General features: G+C 35.5%; 1 protein-coding gene across 4 annotated transcripts in view; it reads left to right on the top strand.

Annotated features, from left to right (window-relative positions):
* The window catches only part of EPB41L5 (erythrocyte membrane protein band 4.1 like 5), a 143690-nt gene that overhangs the window by 95497 nt on the left and 25698 nt on the right, over window positions 1–22495 (top strand). For all 4 annotated transcript variants that reach the window (XM_063095342.1, XM_063095334.1, XM_063095320.1 and 1 more), the window contains 3 exons: window positions 10681–10844; window positions 14022–14119; window positions 20949–21077. In XM_063095342.1, coding sequence (XP_062951412.1) covers window positions 10681–10844; window positions 14022–14119; window positions 20949–21077 — 391 coding nt within the window. The remainder of the gene's footprint in view (window positions 1–10680; window positions 10845–14021; window positions 14120–20948; window positions 21078–22495) is intronic.

The following is a 22495-nucleotide window of genomic DNA, read 5'->3' as shown; positions in this document are numbered from 1 at the left end:
GGATGTTTTAAATATCTTTTGTTCCTTTACCTTTTATTGTCTTTGGTATTTGTTGTTTTTTTTGAGGTGGTAATATATAGTTTCTTTCTCTTTCTCATTCGCATTTTTGTTCTGCCTGTGGGTTTTGTTGTTATATTCATGGTAGTGATTATCATTTTACAGATTCCAGATACAGGGACTCCCTTAAGGATTTCTTGTAGGGCTGGTAATGTGGTGGTGAACTCCTGCAGTTTTTGTTTGTCTGGGAAATATACAGTTTCTCCTTAATTTCTGAAGGATAACCTTGTTGGGTATAGTATGCTGGGGTGGCAGTTTTTTCTTTTAGTATTTTGAATATATCATCACATTTTCTTCTGACCTGTAGAATTTCTGTTGAGAAGTCTGCAGTTAGTCCGATGGGGACTCCTGTATAGGTAAGTTTATGCTTTTCTCTTGCTGTTTTTAGGATTCTGTCACTGTCTTTGAGTTTTGCCAGTTTGAGTATAATGTGTCTCACTGATTACCTTTTAGAATTGAATCGGTTTGGGGATCTTTTGAGCCTCCTGGATCTGAAAGTTCATGTCTCCCCCTTAAATGGGAAGTTTTCTGCTATTATTTCGTCAAGTATGTTTTCAGTGCCTTTTCCTTTCTCCTCCCCTTCTGGAACACCCATGATTTGGATGTTTGTGCACCTAAGGTTGTCTTTTTGCTCTCTTAGATTTTCTTCATTTTTTAAAATTCTTTTTTCGTTTTTTTGTCCCACCTGGGTTATTTTGAAAAGACTCTCTTCAAGATCAGAAATTCCTTCTTCCACTGCTGTAGCCTGCTGTGTAAACTTCTAATCTCTTTGTAAATTTCCTATTTCATATCCTGGATAGTTTTTCTCATTTCTTTGTGTCATCTAAGTCATCTTGTATCTCACTGAGTTTCCTTAAGATTGTTGCTTGGAATTCCTTTTCAGTCATTTCAGAGTTTCCCTGCTCTATGGGCCTGGTACTTGAGAATTATAGCTTTCCTTTGGTAGTATCATATTTTCTTGTGTTTCATATTTCTAGTATCTCTATGTTGATGTCTGGTCATCTGGTGGAGCAGTTGCTTCTTTTGTTACTCTGGAGTGGGCTTTGAAGAGAGAGACTTCTTCCTGTAGATGTGTTTTATATTGACTGTTGAGTAGGGCATTTTAGTATTAGATGTGGGTTCAATGCCATTTTAATGTGGTCTCTGTATGGGTACTTTGGCTGTATTCAGTGTCAGAGTTGTGTGTGGGTACTTCTGTGGCCTAGGCACTGGAGCAGTTAGAGATTCCTTGCTGAGGTTAGTGGTGACACTGTGTTGGGTTGTTGAAGAAATGGGCAAGCTCTCAAGTTCTTAGGAGAAGTACCTGGGTGCCCTGTTCTTTGGCTGGGGCGGGTGACCTTGGGCAGGCTTGTTGGCACCCCGGCTAGCATCTTGTGAACCTGATGGGTGCACTGGGGTATACTGGAGCTCCTCATTTTGAATGGGTGATGCTGGTTGGGGTTGATCTTTCTTCTTTCCTATAGGCTGAGGCTCCTCCTGGGTCCTTGCTTACCCCACTTGGGAGATGGGTTGGTGGTGGTTGGGAATTTTCTTCTGTGTTCTATTGGCTATCCTGAGTTTCTGTACTCTCCAGGGGTTTTGCATGTGTCTCTCCCTGGCTCAGGGCAGTCATGTGGGCTGTGCCTGTACCTTGCACGCCCAGGTGTGTTACTGCAGAGGGCAGTGTAATTCCCCCTGTGGGTTGGGCCACTAGGTTGTGGGTCTGTGCTTGCTCACCTCTTTCCCCAGGCTCTGCATGTGGCTGCTTGTGTCAGTGGAGTCGAGTGGTTGGTGGGCTGCCTGCATAGTAGCTATGCCTGCTGCTGTGACATTGGTCCACCCTTGTGGCTGTGGTGGCTTTGGTGGTGCCTGTGGTGGATCATCTGCACTGTGGCAATCTCTGTGGCAGCAGCAGGCCGCCTGTGTGACAGCACTCTGTACTCCTGCTGTCTGTTGGTGGGGGCTGCCCTCAGCTTCTGAGGATCCCTGCACTCCTGCCATATGTCAGCAGGGGCTTCCCTTTCAAGAAAACTTTTTGATTAATTCTGCCTGAGAAATACAAATAAAAGTCCATTTAAAAAAGTCACTGCGGGAAGAACAGAACTCCACCACCTTTTTCCTGTCTGTACTTAAGTTGCTCATACATGTCCATAGTAAAGTGACTTGTCCAAAGTTGTACAAATAGATGGTTTCAGGGGCAGGACTGGGAAACAGATCTCTTGACTTGCACCAAAATTCTTCTTTCTTGCTATCTCTTTTAACAGTTTTCAAAAGAGTTCTTTAAAAAAAAATTTTTTTTTAACTTGGGTTCCAGACATACTGTGTATAACTGAAACAAGGTCTTCATTCTTCAGGAACGTTCCAAACTGTGGCAGTTCCTTTGCTGTGACTCAGTATTAGATTAACAAAATTAAATGTCTCTCACCTTTGAATTTTCCTATAACAGATGAATTGGGTTCAGTCTTGTTCTTTAAGAAACTGTTCAAGTAGAATTCTTGGGTTTCTAAATTCAGAGAGAATTATTTTTTAAAAAACTTTATTGAGGTATATTTTACATTCATAAAATTCACTTATTGGGGCCGACCCCATGGCTCACTCGGGAGAGTGCGGCACTGGGAGCGCAGTGGCGCTCCCACCGTGGGTTCGGATCCTATGTGGGGATGGCTGGTGTGCTCACTGGCTGAGTGCGGTGCGGGCAACACCAAGCCACGAGTTGCAATCCCCTTACCAGTCACAAAAAAGACAAAAAAAAAAAAAATTCACTTATTGTGTCTACAATTCCAATTTTTATAATAAGGAATGTGTGATCACCACAGTACAGTTTTAGAACATTTTTGTCTCAAAAAGTTCCCACGTGCAGGTTTACACTTAGTCATGCTCCTACTTTTCCACCCCCTTAGGCAGCTATTGATCTTCTTTCTGTTTTATATATTTGCCTTTTCTTGACATTCCATATAAATTGAATCATACAGTAATAGGCTTTTTGTCTGGTTTCTTTCACCTAGCATAATGTTTCTGAGGTTCACCCATGTGTGCTAATTTGTTCCTTTTAATTGCTGAATAGGCTGATCTGAACATAGTTATTGCAATTGATTTTTTTTTTTCTTTAAAAGATAACTGGTAAGGGGATCTTAACCTTGAATTTTGGTGGTGTTAGCACCACGCTCAGCCAGTGAGCAAACCGGCCATCCCTATATAGGATCTGAACCCATGGCCTTGGTGTTATCAGCACCACACTCTCCCTAGTGAGCCACGGGCTGGCCCCATTGCAGTTGATTTTTTATAGTCAATTACAGATCAAACTTGATTTTTTATAGTTAATTACAGATCAAACTCTGGTGGAGTTTGGATGTGTTGTCCCCTCCAAAACTCATGTGGAAACTTGATCCCCAGTGTGGCAGCATTGGAAGCTGTTTGAGTCATGGGGGCGGATCCCTCATGAATGGATTAATCCTCTCCTTGGGGGAGGAGGGGTAGTGAGTGAGTTCTCACTCTATTAGTTCCCGTGAAAGCTGGTTGTTTAAAGGACCCTGGCACCTCCTCTCTCTCTCTCTCTCTCTCTCTCTTGCTTCCTCTCTTGCCATGTGATCTGCTTGTGCCCGCCATCTGCCTGCCACTTTCTGCCATGAGTAGAAGTAGCCTGAGGCCTGTGCCAGATGCAGCTGTCCCAGAATCGTAAGCCAAATAAACCTCTGTTCTTTATAAATTATCCAATCTCAGGTATTTCTGTTATAGCAACACAAAATGGACTAATACAAACTCTTAGTTCTACTCTTTCTGCCCTTCTCACTACTGTGCTTGACTAGTCTTTAAAAAAAAAAAATTAATTGCCTAATACTAGTCCATTGTATGGATATATCATGTTTTGCCATCCACTCACCAGTTGGTGGGAATTTGGATTGTTTTCATGTTTTGGGTATTATGAGTAATGTTATGAACATTCTTGTGCACATTTTTATGTAGTCATAAATTATCATTTGTCTTGGATAGACTCCTAGGAGGAAAATTGCTGTATTGTATGATAAATTTATATTTAACTTTTCAAGAAATTGGCAAACAGTTTTCCAGGGTGGAAGTGCATGAGGGTTCCGGGGTCTCCACATCCACTTGTTATTGTCTGTCTGTTTTTATTATAGCCATTGTAGGGATGTATAGTGGTATCTCACTGCAGTGTTTTATTTATTTATTTATTTATTTATCTATCTATCTATCTATCTATCTATCTATCTATCTATCTATCTATCTATTTTTATTTATTTATTTTCAACTGGCCAGTATGGAATCCACACCCTTCACCTTGGTGTTATAATGCTGCACTTTAAACAAATGAGCTAACCATCCAGCCCTGACTGTGGTTTTAACATTTTCCTAAGGGCTAATAATGTTGAACATCTTTCCATGTGCTTATTAGCTATTTGTATATTGTCTCTGGAGAAATAAATATTTCATATTTTTTCCCATTTTGTTTGCGTTATTTCTCTTTTTATTATTGTTTTAAGAGTTCTTAGTGTATTTTGGATACTAGTGCCTTAACATTTGCAAAAATTACTCCTAATTTGTGGATTCTTTTAAAAAATTTTTATAGTGACCTTTTGAAGCTAAAACATTTTTAATTGTGATGAAGTCCAGATTACCAAGTTTTTCTTTTATGGATGGTACCTTTTGTGTTATATCTAAGAATACTTTACCCAACCCAGTGTCACAAAGATTTTTTCCTCTGTGTTTTGTTCTAACGTTTTACAGTTTTAGCTTTTATATTTAGGTCTCCTATCCATTTTGATTAAATTATTGTGTAGAATGTGAGGTACAGTCTAAATTCATAATTCTGCATGTGTATATTTAGTTGTCCTGACACCATTTGTTGAAAAGTTTATCTTTTCTCCCATTTATTTAGCTTGCTGAGAGTCAGCCATAAGTATAAGAAATGATGGACTTTATTCTGTTCTATTGATTTACATGCCTGTCTTTGTACCGGTACCACACTGTGGTATTGATTTCTGTGACTTTATAGTAAGGTTTTAAATTGGGTTGTGTACATCTTCCAGTTTTGCTTTTCTTTTTTGAAATTGTTTTGCCTCTTCTGGATCTTTGAATTTCTTTATAAATTCTAGGATCAGCTTGGTCAGTTATACAGAAAGTCCTGCTGGGATTTTGATAATGAATGCATTGAATTACAGATCAGTTTGGGGAGAATTGCCATCTTGACAATATTAAGTGTTCCAATTCATGAATTAAATGTCTTTCCATTTATTTAGATCTCCTTTATACTTTTCAGTGTACTAAGTCCTTCATATCTTTTATTAAATTCATTCCTGAGTTTTTATTCCTTTTGATGCTTCTATGATTGGAATTATTTTCTTAATTTTAGTTTCCTGTTGTTCATTGCTAGTGTAATCGATATACAGTTGATTTTTGTACATTGATCTTATGTCCTTGCTGAACTCATTTATTACTTTCGATAAAAAAAGTTTTTGTGGATTACCATTGGATTTTCTACATATAGGATTTTGTTATTTGCGTATAAAAACCTCTTTGTTTTTTACATCTTCCTTTCCAATCTGGATGCCTCTGATTTACTATTCTTTTCTCCTTATTGCACAAGATAGAACTTTGGGTACAACGTTGAGTACACAGACATAGCAAGAGTGGACATCCTTGTCTTATTTCTGACTTAAGGGAGAAAGCAGTCAGTCTTCCACTGTTAAATGTGATGTTAGCTCTTGGTTTTTGTAGATGCTTTTTATCAGATTGAGGAAACATTTTCTACTAGTCCTAGTTTGTTGAAAGTTATTGTCATGAATGGTGTTGGCTTTTGTCAAATGTTTTTTCTGCATCTACTGAGATGATTGTGTGGTTTTGTTCCATCAGTAAGGCATATTAACTGATTTTGAATGTTAAACCAACTTTACATTCCTGGGATAAATCCCACTTGGTCACGGTGGGCAATTCTTTTTATTTCTTGCTTGATTTCTTACTGTGTCTTTGGTATGGCTTCAGTATCAGTGTAAAAATGGCCTCATTGAATGAATTTAGGGAGTGTTGCCTACTCTTCTATTTTAAAAATAGTTTGATTAAATTTCTTTACTTTTATGTGTTTATTCAGATTTTCTTTTTTTCTAGAGTGATAGTTTGTCTGTCAAGGAATATTTTATTTGATTTAAGTTGCTAAATTTGTTGGCATAAAGTTCCTAATATTCCCTTAGATCATTTTTAATATCTGTAGGATCAGTAGTGATGTTGGTAAATATGTATTCTGATATTAGTAAATATCTATTCTCTTTTTTTCCCTTGATGTGTCTAGCTAGAAGTTGTCGATTAAATTCAGCTTCTCGAAGAACTAGCTTTTGGTTTAGTTTATTTTCTCTATTTTTTCCCTTTGATTTTTGTTATTTCCTATCTTCTCACTTGGGGGTTAATTTGTTCTTTTTCTGGTTTATCAAGATGCAGTTTTAGGTCATTGATGGAGAACTTCCTACTTTTTGAATATAGGTGTTTTAGTGCTATAAGTTGTCTTCTAAGTACTGCTTTAGTGACATCTCACAAATTTGGATATTTTGTGCTTTCATTTTCATTTAGTTCAAAATATTTTTCTAATTTTTCTTCTGTTTGTTTTGGTTCATACATTATTTAGAAGTAGGTTACATAGTCTCCAAATATTAGAGGATTTTTTCAAGGATCCTTCTGTTTTGGATTTATAATTTAATTCTCTTCTGGGCAAAGTACATATTTTGTACAACTTGAATCCTTTTGAATTGAGACTTGTTTTATGGCCCAGAATATAATATATCTTAGTGATTAATTATCCTGTATGCACTTTAGAAGAACATGTATTGTATTGTTTTTGTGTGGAGTGTTCTATAAAAGTCAGTTAAGTAAAGCTGGTTATTCGTGTTATTAAAGTTAACTGTATCCTTGCTTATTTTGTCAATTAACGAGAGAGATATTGAAATCCCCAGCTGTAATTATGGATTTGTGTGTTTCTCTGAAGTTCTGTCAGTTTTTGGCATCATGCATTTTGAAGTTCTGTCATCAGGTTGATAAATATTTAGGATTGTTATGTTTTCTTGATTAATTCACCCCTTTATTTTTATTAAATGATCATCTTCATTTTGGGTAATATTCTTTGCTCTGAGCTGGACTTTGATATCAACATATCTACTCTACCTTTCTTTTGACTACTGTTATCATAGTATATCTTTTTCTGTCTTTTTGTTTTTAATCTTTTGTTTCTTTATATTTAAATAGTGTTTCATGTAGGTGGTATATAATTGCAACTTAACTGACAATCTCTGCATTTTAATGTTTAGACCATTTCCATTTAATGTGATTATTAATATGATTAAGTTTGCATCTTTCATCTTGCCATCATACATTTTCCATTTGTCCCATATGTTTCTTTTTCATTAATCAAGTATTGTTTTTTCCACTTACATCCATTTTTCACTCCTGAGCTATAACTCTTTGTTTTCTCATTTTAATGTTTGCTTTAGATTGTATATTTGTATCACAGTCTACTTTGAAGTGATAGATATCATACCATTTCATGTATACTGTAAGAACCTTAGAGTAGTGTGCTTTTCATCTCTCTCCTCCTAACCTCTGCGTTATCATTTGTCAAGCATTTTCCTTTTACATATGTTACAAACCTGTAATACATTGTTCTTACTTTTGTTTAAACAATCAGTTATGTCTTCATACGTTTTAGCTAATAAGGAAAAACCCTTACATATGTTACCTTTGTAGTTACCCTTTCCATTGTTCTTCATTCCTTTATTTAGACCCACATTTCCATCTTGTATCATTTCTGCCAGAAGGTCTTCTTTTAACTTTTTTTTTTTTTTTAATGGTGGCTAGCCAGTAAGGGTACCTGAACCCTTGGCCTTGGTGTTACCAGCACCACACTCTAACCAAGTGACCTAATCAGACAGTTCCCTTTAACGTTTTTTTTTTTAAAGTGTGGGTTTTTTTGGTCATGAATTCTTCTGTACATCTGACAGTGTCTTTATTTTGCCTTTTTTAGCTGCTTTGTTGAGATGAGACCTAATTCACATACCATTTCGTTCATTCATTGAAAGTAGACAATTCATTATTTTTAGTATATTCATAGGATTCTGCAGCCATCACCACAGTCTCATTTTAGAACATTTTTGTTCCTCCTAGTGAAACCCCATACCCATTAGCAGTTGTTTTGATTACCTCCTATTCACCCATTTGGTGAAGGAGGGATCCCCTGCCCTAAATATTATGAAATGGCTGAACACACAACACCCAACACTGGACAGGTGAGATGGACAGTAATTTACTAGTCACATATACCAACAGCCCAGGGGAGGAGGAAACCTTATATCCTACAGGGGCACACAGCAGTTGCACTTGTGAACAATGTAAACATACGTGGGCTGTGGGAGGCTGGCTTTATAGTAAAAAGAAGGGGAGGTGAACCCCAGTTCCCACCAGAGGATATTATTGGCTTGTTTGAATAATTTTGCAGGCTGGCAGAGAAGTGAAATTAGATTGAGGACTGGGTGGAGTGCAGCTGACGCAGTTGAAAGTGGACCTAGCCAGATAGGGAGCATTTTCCAGTGAGTGAGGGGCATATCTCATGAGAGCAGGGAAACTTGTGGTTAGGCCTTTGGGGCTCTGCAAGGCTCACAGATGTCGAAGTAGCACTTATTGAATCTACTTTCAGGCCTTATATCACAGCAGTCAATCTCCATTCCTTTCTGACCCTCCTCCAGCCCGTGGCAACCACAGATCTACTTTCTGTCTCTGGATTTGCCTATTCTGGACATTTCATTTAAATGGAATTATACAGTATGTGGTATTTTCTGACAGCCTTTTTTCCTCTTAACATTGTATTTTCAGGGGTCATCCATGTCATAACATGTATTAGTACTTCATTCCTTTTCATTGCTGACTAATATTCTACTCTATGGCTATCCCACATTTTATTTATCCATTCAGCAGTTGATGGGCATTTAGGTTGTTTTCACTTTGGGGCTATTATGAATAATGCTGCTATGAACATTCATGTGCACGTTTTTGTGTGGATGTATGTCTCATTTCTCCTGGGTGTATACCTAAGTTTGCGTTTGTTTTTGTTTTTGGTAGTTTTTTTTTTTTTTTTTTTTTTCAGTGCTTTCAAGATGTTCCTCACCATCCTTGAAACACATTTATCTTGTTCTTTGGAACATGTAATGACTCTGGCTGCTTTCAAGATTTTACTTTTATCATTGGTTTTAATCAGTTTGATTATGATGTGCTTTGGTGTAGTTTTTTTTTTATATTTCTTGTGTTTGGGATTTGCTGAGATTGTTAGATCTGTGGGTTTTCACCAAATTCAGAAAATTTTCAGCCATTATTTATTCAGATTCTGTCCCACCTCCACTTTTGGGACTCCAGTTATCCATATAGTAGGCTGCTTGAACTTGTCCCATAGCTAACTGATAATTTTTCTTTCTTATTTTTGGATTCTTTTTTTCTCTTTTATTTTGTATAGTTTTTGTTGCTATGCTTTGAGTTCAGTATTTTTTCTAATGTCTAATCTGCTGTTAACCCTATTCAATATGTTTTTCACCTCAGATTTTGTAGTTTTCATCTCTAGAAGTTTGATTTGGGTCTTTTTAAATGTCTTCTATGTTTCTGTTTCACTTCTAGAGCATATGGAATATAGTTATAATATCTTTCTCTAATTCTAACATCTGGGTCAGTTTCAATTGATTTTCAATGGATTGATCATTTGCTTTAGTAGGAGATTTTTTTTCTTCATTGCTGGTAATCTAGACTGGATGTCTAACATTGTGAATTTTACTTTGTTGGGTGCTGGATATTTTTGTATTTTTCTAAATCTTTTTGAGTTTTGGGGGGGATATAGTTAAATTACTTGGAAGCAGTTTGATTCTTTCAGGTCTCGCTCTTATGATTTCTTGGGTGGGTTTGTTGCAGTGCTCAGTGTAGGGTAATCGTTCTCTACTACTGAGGCAAGACCTTCCTGAATACTCAGTGCCCTGTGAATTATATGTTTTTACAGTCTGCTTGTGGAAACAAGCACTGTGGGCCAGTGTAAGTGCCACTAGTTCTCTCTAATCCACTCAGGTAGTTCATTCTTGAGGCTTAGGGAGTTTTGTCACATACATGCTCTCATTAGTACTCTGCCAAATACCTCCAGGCTACTCTCTTTGTTGCTCTCTCCTCTTTGGCACTCTGTCCTGTGACCTCTAGCTGCCTTGGTCTCCCTGGACTCTCAGATGCATCTTTTCAAACAAGGGAGTCCTCTGTGCTCTGCCTCATTTCCCCCTCCTCTGCACCACAAATTGCACATTCTCTCAGGGCACTCATAGGGCTCACCTTATTTGTTCCCTGAATCATAGAATGACTGTCTTTTCTTGCCTGGTGTCTAGTGTCTTGAAAATGGTTTATTTTTCCACTCAGGTTATTTCAGGTGGGAGGGTAGATCAATCCCTTTTACTCTATATTTGCTAGAAGGAGAAGTCTGCCCAAAGGGTTTTGAGGGATGAATAAAAAAGCCAGCTGGAATACAAACTCTTTCATGAATCTGTTTTCAACAGAGATTTTTGTTAATATTTAAAATTCTTTTCATGATAAAGTTCTTTGTCTAAATAAGCTTTCTTATTATCTTTACAGCCTCCCTCCGAATATTGATTTGCTAGATAGCCCAGACTTATTGGAAACAAGTATTGGTGATGTAATTGGGCCACCTGACACTATGGAAACATACCAAGTGGCTGATGAAGTTAATGTAGCCACCAGGCAAACTGGATTAGAGGAACCTGAAATTGAATGTAGGAGTAAGTAAATGTTCTATATACATCAGTGACACCTTTTTATTTTGTCTCCCTTTGAAATGAGATATTTAAATCAGTTACTCCAAGAATGTTGTGTGTAATAGTTTAATTTTTAAATTTAATTCAAAATTGTTATGACTTCTTGCCTTTTTTTTGACTTAGGGGAACATTGAAATATTTACGATAACATAAATGAGGCCATTAAACGTGTGTCATTTATAACTCATTAAACATTTATGAGTTTTCAAACTTGCTTTTTGCTTTGTTTCTTGAGAAGGAAAAACAGTTTCCTTCTCTTGCAAATTGAGAAGGAAAAAACAGTTTCCTTGAAGATTTTCTAGGGCACAGGATTGAATGAATGGATGAACATTCCATTAGTTTCTAAAAAGTATTTTGTTATTAATGAAGATTATTGTTGTGTAGTCCCACAAAAAGAAATAATACAGAAAGAATGCTGCTTTTCTTAACCTTTTCAAAGGTTAAAAAGAGAAAGTAAATTGCTCATTGAAAATCTCTATGTATCTGTGAGTTTGGTTTGATATTAAAGCATAAATTATTTTTAAATAGAAGTTTCCTGTTGAGTCTCAGTATAGCAGCTTGTACTTATGTGGCTCTTGCCAATTTTGATTTCTGTTGCAGGCTAAAATTAGAAACCATCTTTAAACAACTCATAAAAATTGCCTGTGAGTACGCTGTTGTCTCTGAAGAGTGTAGAATACAGAATAGTATTTAGTAATTTAGAAATAAGAAGTGTTAGTGGAAAGTTACATTACACAGTGATTCTGGTGTTAAGAATTTGTTCTTTTGTTTCGTAAGTAACCATTACAATTAGATAGCTAAACAAATGTTCTGGTACATCAGTTTTTGTTTTTATTGACATCTACCATGTTTAAATTGTGCTTGTTAGTCTGAGGTTAGGGAAACAAGAATTAACTTTGATTTATTGTGTTGGTAATTTCAGAATAATGTTCTAACTTGATTTTACAAAGGTAGTAGTCAATTATTGGATTAAGAAAACATCTTTCATTACTATTTCTCCTGTACCTTCTCTGCAGTAATTTCTTTTTATTAGTCCAGTTTTGACAGCCCCGTGCTGGACTCTGTCCACCTCTTATTAGAAATCCTTGCTTTTAGCAAACCAAATTCATTAGGGTTTAGATTTAGCCAGAAGCAGGACTAGCTAAATGCAAAGTATTTCCAAGGTTAAAAAAAAATAGTTTCCTTTATAGAGATGTCATTCATGACTTCATTTATATTTCATTTTATGTCCATTATATGAATTCAAAAAGTTTAATTCCTTCAGTGCTGTAATAATGTTGTATTAGCAAACATTTATTGAGTAATACTTTTTAGCAAATTGTATTAGGTTAAGGCAACATGGTAGAATGAACTAGGGATGCCTAGAAAAGATCAAATGAAATATGATAACTCTCCTAATATTTAAAAGTCTGGTACATCAGAGAATTTATTTTATGGTGCTTTATTGGTGAATGTTGGGCAAGCAATTTGCAAGTATAAGGAAGCACATTTTGCATTAGTATAGGAAATAATTTTTTTTAACTTTTCTGCCTTATAATAAAAATAGATACCTAAGAGTTTGTGAGCTCCTCATTACAGAAAGTATTCAAGCAGAGCTTGACTGCTGTTGAGGTTGTGCCAGAAGAAATTCTTGCATAGTGTGGGGGTTTCATTAATGACTTCTTCAGTTCAGATTTATAACATTTGTTCAAAGTCAATCAATGAGAATAATTAGAGCATTTTTATTTTAAGAGTTAAGATCTTATCAATCTTTATATCCAGTTTATTCTGTATTTCATTTTGGTTGTAATGTCAAAATCCTGATTCACATGGGTAAGTCATTATAGATAGTAACTTTTTTTTTAACAGCTTATTTTATATCTTGGGATGTTCTTCAGCCAAACAGAAGTAAGCAGATGCTTTATTTCAATCAAAGGAAAAAAGTATTAATTTAGCATAAGCTAAAGCATTTGTGGTCTCAGCATCATCATGTTAAAATTTAGTATAAAATTTGAAGCATAAGAAAACCGGGAAATTGCAGTTAGTAAATATGTAGGGAAGGTTTTGAGAAGACCATTGTTGAATTAGTGATTCTCAGCTTTGGTTGTACATTAACATCAACTGGAGAGTTTTAAAAACTACCAGTCCTCGGATCCTACCTACCTCCTGAGAGTCTGACATAATTATTCTAGGATGAGCCTTGGGAATCAGTATTTCATAAAAGCACCCCATTTGATCCTAATGTGCAGCCAGGGAGAGGATCCACTGGATTAATTGATGGACACTTTTAGAAGATCCCTTTGACCCAGAAGACGTGATTTCATAGTTTTCCCCTCCTTTCTTCTATCTGGTTATATAGAAATTATTAGGCATTCAACAATTTTTTTTGTGAAGTGACCATGTAAAAATTTAAACTCACACCAAATTATTCCCTGCAAAATAAGATTATTTCAGGGTGGTTAATTCAGTTGTTGTTTTTGCTGCTAGCCAGTATGAGAATCCAAACCGTTGAGCTTGGTGTTATGAACACCGTGCTGCAACCAACTGAGCTAACCAGCCAGCCCCAGAGTGGTTAATTTAAATAAAGTTCATTTAAAGATGGATTGTGTTTAATGTATTATCTTTTCATTGGTTAGAGGACTTTATTTGTAATGTATTTTGCAGCTAGGAAGAACACTATGAAGATTAAGATGCTTGTCCTGCATCATACCTGATAGTACTAATATATAATATGTTGTATAAGTAAATGAATAAATATATATTCTTCATCAATTTGTGCTGCATGATTTTAGTTTTAGGTAGTATGTAGTCAGGGCCAAGGAACAAATACAGCAAAGTACTGGGGTTGGACCTGAGCTTGGAGTTGTCGTTAGACAGAACAGGATTATATTACAAGTGTTCTCTCCCCTTTGAGTCTTTTGGCTGGGTAAGCCCTTTTAACCACACTACTATTGATACTTCATATTCAGTTGCTTTTTAGGAGTGGTGCAGATATAGGGCAGTGTTCCTGCTTAGGATTATCTCTTAATCAAATTAATGGAGAGGTACCTGGTTATGAAAATATATTTATTTTGTGCTCATCTGGACTGTACTTTTAATTGATGGTAACACACAACTATGACAGCCTGGAAGACTGAGGGGCTATTTTTTTTTTTCCCCCAGCATTGAAAGATGCCTCAGAGAAGCTAAAAGAACTTGAGATGGAGAACAGTCCTTTGTCGTCACCTCTATCCAATATCAATGTTAATGTCAACAGCCAGGTATTCAGATTTCCTCTGTGTTGATCTGTTGCATATCTCCAGAGCTCCCAAGAATCTTTTTTTTCTGAAGATAATACTTTTTCTTTTCTTTTGCTGGGAAATCTGTCTGTGCTGAACTCTTATAAACCTGTTTTTTCGTTAAAAAAGATGGAATTTGTGCGTGTTTGGGAGGGAAGGAGGAAACTTGCGCGGCAACGTTAAGAATTGTAAAGTTATCTCATGATTTTTTTTAAACATACAGTCAAAAGTGCTATTGGCTATTAAACCTTTTATTTTGATTTAGCCTGTCCTGTTGAAGAACTTGCTGAAAGTCTTTTGAGATTTTAGGATTTGTTTGAAAGAGAGCTGCTCCGTAATGTAAATAAGGAATGGAATAGAATTTCAGATGTTTCAGCTTCATCTTTTATTACTTTTTCCACCTTGTCCCTTTGCGTTTGTTTTTTCTTTAGCATGATTTGAGGGATTCATACCAAACTTCAGTTGTTTATAATTTTTAGAAATTTCCTTATTTCTACTTTAAAAACTTGTAGAGATAACTAAAATAGATTGAATGAGGTAGAAATTTTATTACTAACCTTATCAGCTACCAGAATCTTATCACTAAATGGAACAGTGAATTTTAGGTTGTGATCTGGAGAAACCTTTTTTTTCCTCTGTATAAACAACTGATAACAAAGCCAAGATGAATTTTACTTTTACTTTGTTTTGCTTTTAAAGAGGAAAGGGGAACAGGAGATTTGTAGTATTCTTTCATCCTTGTATAACTAACTAGAATTTCTTCAGAGACCAGTATGGAGAGTGATTTTCTTCTTTCTTGCATAGTCATTATTAAAACTGTCCTGGATCCGTGTCTTTTTTTTTTTCTAATATGTTTCTTCTTAGGTACATCTTTTAGAAGCTGATGAAATTTCAGAGAGGCTTTTCATTTTCTTGATCCTCCAATATTTTTCTATTACATTTGTCTATTTGCTTTCACAGTGTCAGTTTTTTTACTATCTATGTAAGGTAGGGGAAATGCAGGACTAGAGACAGAAGGGTAGGGTGAAAACTTTAGATGAAAACTTTAGATGATTAGTAATTAATTTGACAAAAACTTAGTGAAAGACTGGAATGAACCTAAAGAAGAATGAAGCCTGGTGAATCTTGAGGGGAAGGAAGACAGGATATTTTGCTTCACTAGAAGGACTTCATGGAAATCTGTTGAACAGTTACTTGTTTCTTTTATAAAATTATCTGTATATCTTGATATATTGTAACTGAACCTTTGAGGCAAAGGATCTATTAAATTAGTCTGTTGTTTAGAGTGCAGTGTTATAACACCAAAGCCAAGAGTTCAAATCCCCATGCCAGCCAGCTGCCAATAAATAAATAAATAAATGTCTTGAAGCCTTGAAAGAATGAGGAGGAGTGTGGGTTCAGAATAGGAAAGGGAGTAAAAAAGTGGGCTTAGGTGAAGGACAGTGTGCCATCAAGGAACATCTGAAGGATCACATAGCTAGGAAAAATAACGGCTAATATTTAGTAAGGACTTACTCTGTGCCAGGCAAGAATAGAAGGAAGAATTCAGTATTGTAAAGGACATCTGACTACCTTACCTTGACTTAACTCTAGTCAACTTGAGTATTGTGAAAAGTTGATTCATGTTTTATTATGACACATTTTAAAAAATTTTAATTTATCAATATCCAATATAGTTGATTTTCATATCCCTTTACCAATTCCTCCTTTTCCTCTCTCCCTCCCCCCACCCCCATGAGCATCATATCTGTTCACTTGTCTTAACAAAATCAAGGAATTATTGTTATTATGACACATTTTTAAGCGACAAGTCTCTCTTTTTTTTTTTTTTTTGGTGGCTGGCCGGTGTGGGGAACTGAGCCCTTGACCTTGGTGTTACAAGGTTGTGCTCTAACCATCTGAGCTAACCGGCCAACCCATATTATGACACATTTTAAATCCAGGCTAATTTCTCTACCTCTACCATCAACAGCTGATGTTTGCTTAAGGCGTGCAAATTAATCTTAACGTCAGCATTACTAGCTAAAGTAATTTTAGGAAGAAAACCTGTAAATACATTATTCTAAAGTAATGTATCAGTTGTTGAATGACTAGCTCTAAGAACTATGTAACTGAAAAGATCTGAGGCAAGTCACACAGTCTTAAGGCTTAGAATAGCACTTCTGACCACAGAGTTGACTGTTATAGGAACCCATTTTAGAGGTACTCATGCCACATCAGACCTGCATTACAAGATATTGATACAGTCACTGAGATTCCTTATATACTGTTGATTCAGTTCTATAAACATATTCATTGTCTACTTTTTGTAAGCTATAGTAATAAGGATTGTGTGGAATTCACAAGGTCTTGGCCCTCAGGTAACTTTAGACCTGTCCCACCAAGCCCCATAGAAGTTGGTAGGGTAAATGGCTCCAGTGACTACTTCCTGTCCAAGTTCTCTTATGCTAATGAAATTTTCAAATGACAATAGCTGGGAAGTACAGTTTTTGAGAGGCAAAATTGGGATCCGTGAAGACTGTGACAGGCTGGAATGGTGGACTGGATTTAAGAAAATATGTTATGACAGATCCTCACAAGTACAGTATTAGAGTATGTGACTAGAATATAATAACAGTATGTATAGAAAAATTTTAAGAATATGTTAATGCAGTATGAATCAGCTACAAAATAGCTATGTTGTATTAATTGAAAGGGTTTGAAAAGGGAGGTCCAACCATAGTATTTTATTTATTTCTGGGTACCATTCTTTAAAAATGATACAGAAAAACTAAAATAGTTTCAGTACAGAAGGCTAAAATAGTTTTAGAATGGTGAAGGGCCTTGAAACTAAGTTAAAACTGGGAATTGTTAGCTTGATGATCACCATATAGAATTCTCAGGAGAGAACACTTTAGCCATCTTTAGATAATTGAAGAGCCACTTTGTGAAGGAGGAATTACTGTGACTTGTTTTTAATAGCCTCAGAGAAGAGTTAAAAACAGTGAGTATGTGAGAGGTATGCAAATTTCACCTTAATGTAAGAAAGCGTTTTCTAATAGTCATCTGCAGATTGAATGTGCTGACCAAGGAAGCAGCACGTTCTCCAGCATGAGCGGCTCCTCAGGTGAAGACTAAAATCAAACCATATTTTGGAGTATTTTGGTGGTTGGATGGACTGATCCTTCCAACTTTGAGATGCCATGTTGGGATTCTTCCTTCTTGGTGCCTCGTCCTTTCTGCAACTTAGTCACAGCCTCTGTGCTTTCTCTTGATCTGTGTCTTTGAAATCCTTAGTTTATGCCATGTCAAGACCTATAGAATTTTTCAATTACTTTCCTCCCCTTTATTTCCTGAGGAAATCCAGAGTTTTCTTTATCTCCAAATTTGATTTCAGGAATCACTTTTTTCTTGCTCTTTGATGAGAGGCAATCAAATAAAAAAATGCTTAAAGTAGCAAAACCTAAACTGCATTTATTAGCAGGGACAGTGGGCAAAATTAAGGCATGCATGACCTTTAGCAACCAATCTTCTTAGGCTGAAAGATTAAAAGTAGGGCATGAAGACTGTATTCTCTTGACCAGAGGTTGGCAGACTATTTCAGTAAAGGGCCACATAGTAAATATTTCAGATTTTGCCAACTGTGCAGTCTCTGTCACAGCTACTCAACCCTGCCATCGTAGCACGAAAGCAGCATAGAGAATGAGCATGGCTGTGTTCTAGTAAACAACTTACAGCAAGTGGTGGGCCAGATCCGCCTTGCAGGTTGAGTTTGCTGGTCCGTTCTCTTGATTGTTAGGAATTGAATCCAGAAGTAGGTTGCCACCTCATATTGATTTGGGATTATCTTTGTCACTTTTACGCTTTTAATTTACTTTCTATCCAAATGTTAAAAGAGTTACTTTCTTTCCCTTCAACCCACTTGGGCACAGAAGGTATGATAATAGTTCTAACTTTTCTTTGGGAAGTAGAGGCAATCTTCAGATATTAGCCAGCAAAGGAAGGCCACACTTCAGAGCAGTGAGCTGATGCATACCATTTAATTAGTAAATAGAAATAATACATTTTAAGACGTAAAGGTAAATATTTCCTAATTGGCAGTAATTGCCTTGACTTTTTCAGCTTGAAGAATAGTTACTAATAGTATATTAATATTGTTTTGGTTTTAAAATAATTTTAAAAGTCATTCTTTGTTTCTGGAAATCAGGATGTTATGCTCTTGGAATCTTACTATTTTTTTAGTTATATAATGGGCTGGCTCTAAAAGTTCATATCTCGTTTGTCTCAGGCACTCTTATATCTTCATTTAGACACATTAAATAGTTTAATGGGAAGAAATAGTTATGAATAATTGTGAAGAGGGGCTTAAGCCCCATGAAATTTAATGCACATTCTTTGATTCATTTGTACATTTCTGAGGAAAGTGGATCCAAATATTGTCAAATTCTCAACGGGGTCCATGACTCAAAAAAAGTTAACCATAACCAACCATAAAATAACTCCTTGCATCTCTCTAAGTTTAGAGAATATCACTTGCGCTAAGAGGTTTGTATAATTTTTTTTAGTTTAATAATTTAGTGTGTCTGAAGCATTTAAATAAAGAGCTCTCAGAATTAAGACCTCTGTGTTAAAAAGTACTGTTTCTTTTGAGTTTTACTGTTTACACTCATTGTTCACCTTAGTTTTTTGCATAAGTGCCCTGCTGAAAGACGTTCATGTTTCCTAGCCTAGATAGTTTCAAGAGTGAGTTCAGGTATAAATCTGAGTAATTTCTGAGGGCACTTGGACCTGTCAGGAAGGGTGAGTGTCATTCTGGTTGAGAACTTAAGCAGCTTTGGATCTACTTAACCCCTGACATAAGCTCATAACTAAGTTGACTGACAGCCAAGTAGTTTCAATTTCACAGTCTCTTCAGATCAGGTCTGATTTGGGATGTTTAGGAATCAGAGTATCCTTTTAATTCTTTTGGTCTTCTGTTTGCCAGCCACATTTTGGCCATACAAGGCAGATATAACAGCAGCATAGTAACTGGGTACCATTGGAGTTATATGCTATAATAAAATAATTCAAAATATTTTAAGGCTATTACATTCATTTTATAGTCAGTATTTTTTTTTATTGTACCCATATATGATAATTGTAGAAAAAACAGAATTAAAAGATCAGAAAATTAAAATCATTCATTATCTCACTACTAAGAAATAACTATGGTTAACTTTTTTTTTCTTTTTTACTATGGTTAACATTTTAAAGATATATACCTCGAAATATGTAAATGTGATGTATATATTTCACAAATAAAAATGAAATGACACTGCTTTTTAAAACTAAAAAATTATTGGTATCTTTCAGCAACGCATTATAAACAATAATTAAATTGCATGAAGTGTCATCAGTGTGTTTATTTGATCCGCTGTTGGACATTTAGATTGTTGCTAATTTTCACTGTCATAATAAATGCTGTGGTAAACAGTCTTATAAGTAAATATTTGTAGTCATCTTTCCTTATTTCCTTGGGATAATACCCAAAAAGTGGAAGTGTGGGTCAAAGGACAGGCATAATTTTAAAGTTTTTAGTACTTCTGCAAAATGGACTTCTAGAAACTTGGTAACAATTTCTACTCTTACAGTGTTAAGTGTGTTGAATTATTGTTTTTGCTCATAATATAGGCAGAAAAAGAAATATCTGCCTATGTCAGAGGCAGGTTGCTCTGAGAATCCTATAATGTGCAAATATCAGTGATTAACAAGTCATCTCAAGTTTGCAACATAATTGTCTCTGGGAAAAAAAAATGAAAGGATTGTAACCAGCCGTGATTGAAAAAGGACATAAAGATTTCTTTTAACTAATAGGAACCATTCTGAAGACTAGGAGGTCACAGGCTTAAATAGTCTAGTCTACAGTAGTGATTCTCAGACTTTTATATATATCAGAATCACATGAGGAAGCTTGTTAAATTTTCAGGTTTTGAGGTTGCACTAAAGGCAGATGTGTGGAGACCACACTGAGAAACACCAAATTAGAGTAAACACATTAATTAAATCTTTTCAAACCTTAAAGAGTGGTACAGTATATAATCCTATATCTGGCAGCTGGCCTGTTTTACAGAAGAAAAGCCCAGAGTATTTGACACTAAGAAAATATTTAGAGTGAATTTGTTATTTAGACCACTGTGATAATAATGATAATAGTTGTTGTTGTTATAGTTAATGATTGTTATTCATTTTAAGTAAAATATCAGTTGTAGTGCAATTTGCATTTCTTTTAAACTTATTTATTAATCTGCTTCCTCCCATTTATTTTTTTTTCATAATCATTAATTTATATTGTTTTAATTATGGTCTTCATTGACTGGATTTGTGCTTTATTCTATCTTTTTCATAAGTCTATAACTGAGGATGATCTGTTTGTATCTATTTTACATATATTCCCAGACACATCATTATCCTGGTGACAGGTCCAGAGTTACAAACATGAAATATGAATTGGTAGGGACCTCTAGAAATCGCTGAGTCCAATGTTCTATCTTTAAGCAACTGAATAACTGACTGTACCACCTGGGACAAATGCCTGAATTAAACCACACACGGAGAATGTGCGACATTTGCTGTAATTAATTTTGGCTGGATTTTAAGTTAGGCCATATAGAAGCAATCCCCTGTAATTCTGGAGCTGTGTGCAGGTAGATGATTGTAGGAGTTGACTATGCTTGGAATAGGATATGGCTGCTTAAGACATAAGATTTCTTGGTTGTCTGAATATGAACTTTCATTAATCCTTTTTCTATTTTCACGTAACTATATTTGATTACAGTATATTTTTAACATCTAGGAAGAAGTGGTGAAGTTAACTGAGAAATATCTTAATAATGCCATTGAGAGCCCAGGTTTGAATGCCATGAGAGTTCCTCCTGACTTTAAGAGTAACATTTTGAAGGCTCAAGTGGAAGCAGTGCACAAGGTAAATTTTTTTTTTTTTTTTTTAACAGAGATAGGCCTGGTGAGGTGAAAAGGGTATGGAACTTCGCAACTGATTAGAGATAGGTGTAGTACCAAGACACAGGCTCAGGATGTGAAATGCCTTCCCCAACTCTAAATTCTAATCAAGCTCGAGGGGACAGTCATGGGGCAAAAAGTGAGAGTGGAGACGCTCTGGGGTGTAAGAAACTAAAAAAAAAAAAACAAACCCCAAAACAGCCAAATTCCTTTAAAAGTGAGTCCCTAAGTTTTGCTACTTTTATAGCCAGAAAACCTAGTGAATTTTTTAGGTTCCTTTCAATATTAAGTCTATGATTTTAGGTCTTTCTTTATCCATCCACTACTCCCCCTCACTCATGTACCTTCAATTTGGCAAAATTTTGAAGTTAATTAGCAACAAGAGTGAGCATTTAAAAAGTGTTGACTCTTGATAGTTGTAGCAGTAATAGTAGTAGTAATTATTTGTTATGGTCTTAATATTTGTATTCCCTGAAAATTCATATGTTGAAACCTAAAGCAATAATATTAATGGTTGGGGCCTTTGGAAAGTGATAGGGCAGAGCCCTCATAAATGGAATTAGTACTCTTATGAAAGAGCCCTCAGGGAACGTGTTTGCCCCTTGTGAAGATGCAGCAGGAAGGCAGCATCTGTAAGGAACAGGTCCTCACCAGACACTGAATCTGCCATTGCCTTTATCTTGGACTTCCCAGTCTCCAGAACTGTGAGAAATAAATATTTGTTATTTATAGGCCACCTAATTTACTATATATTTTACTACATATAATATATAATTTTACTGTATATATAATTGCGTATTAATAATAATATATAATAATATATTATATAATTATATATTAATTACTATCTATATAATTTTATATATAATTTACTTCATAGCAGCTCAAATGGGCTAAGACATCATTACCTTATATTTTAGTTATACTTTTGAATCTTAACTTGAAGAAGAGAGAAATAACCTGAATAGCTCTAAATTAAAGGGATTTGATTTTATAGTCAAAAAACCTTCTCATGAAGAAAAATCCAGGACCGGATTCCTTCATTGTCGAAATCTACCAAACATTTAAGAAAGAAATATTAACAGTTCTACACAAACTCTCTCAGGAAATAGAAGAGGAAGGAGCATTTCCCAATTCATTTTATGAGACTAGTGTTATCTCAACACCAAAACCAGAAAAAAATATTAGAAGAAACTACAAACCAATACTCCTACTGAATATAGACATAAAAGTCCTTAACAAAATATAATCATACCATACTCGACAGTTTATGAATAGGATTGTACATCATGATCAAGTAGGATTTATTTCAGGAAAAAAGTTGGTTTGTCATTCAAACCAGTATAGTTCACAATATGAAAAAATACATAAAAATCATGGTGC

The sequence above is a fragment of the Cynocephalus volans genome, chromosome 1 (assembly GCF_027409185.1).
Source record: "Cynocephalus volans isolate mCynVol1 chromosome 1, mCynVol1.pri, whole genome shotgun sequence".
NCBI lineage: Eukaryota > Metazoa > Chordata > Mammalia > Dermoptera > Cynocephalidae > Cynocephalus > Cynocephalus volans.
Note: the sequence above shows the minus strand (reverse complement) of the source record. Positions and strands in the feature narration are given on the sequence as shown.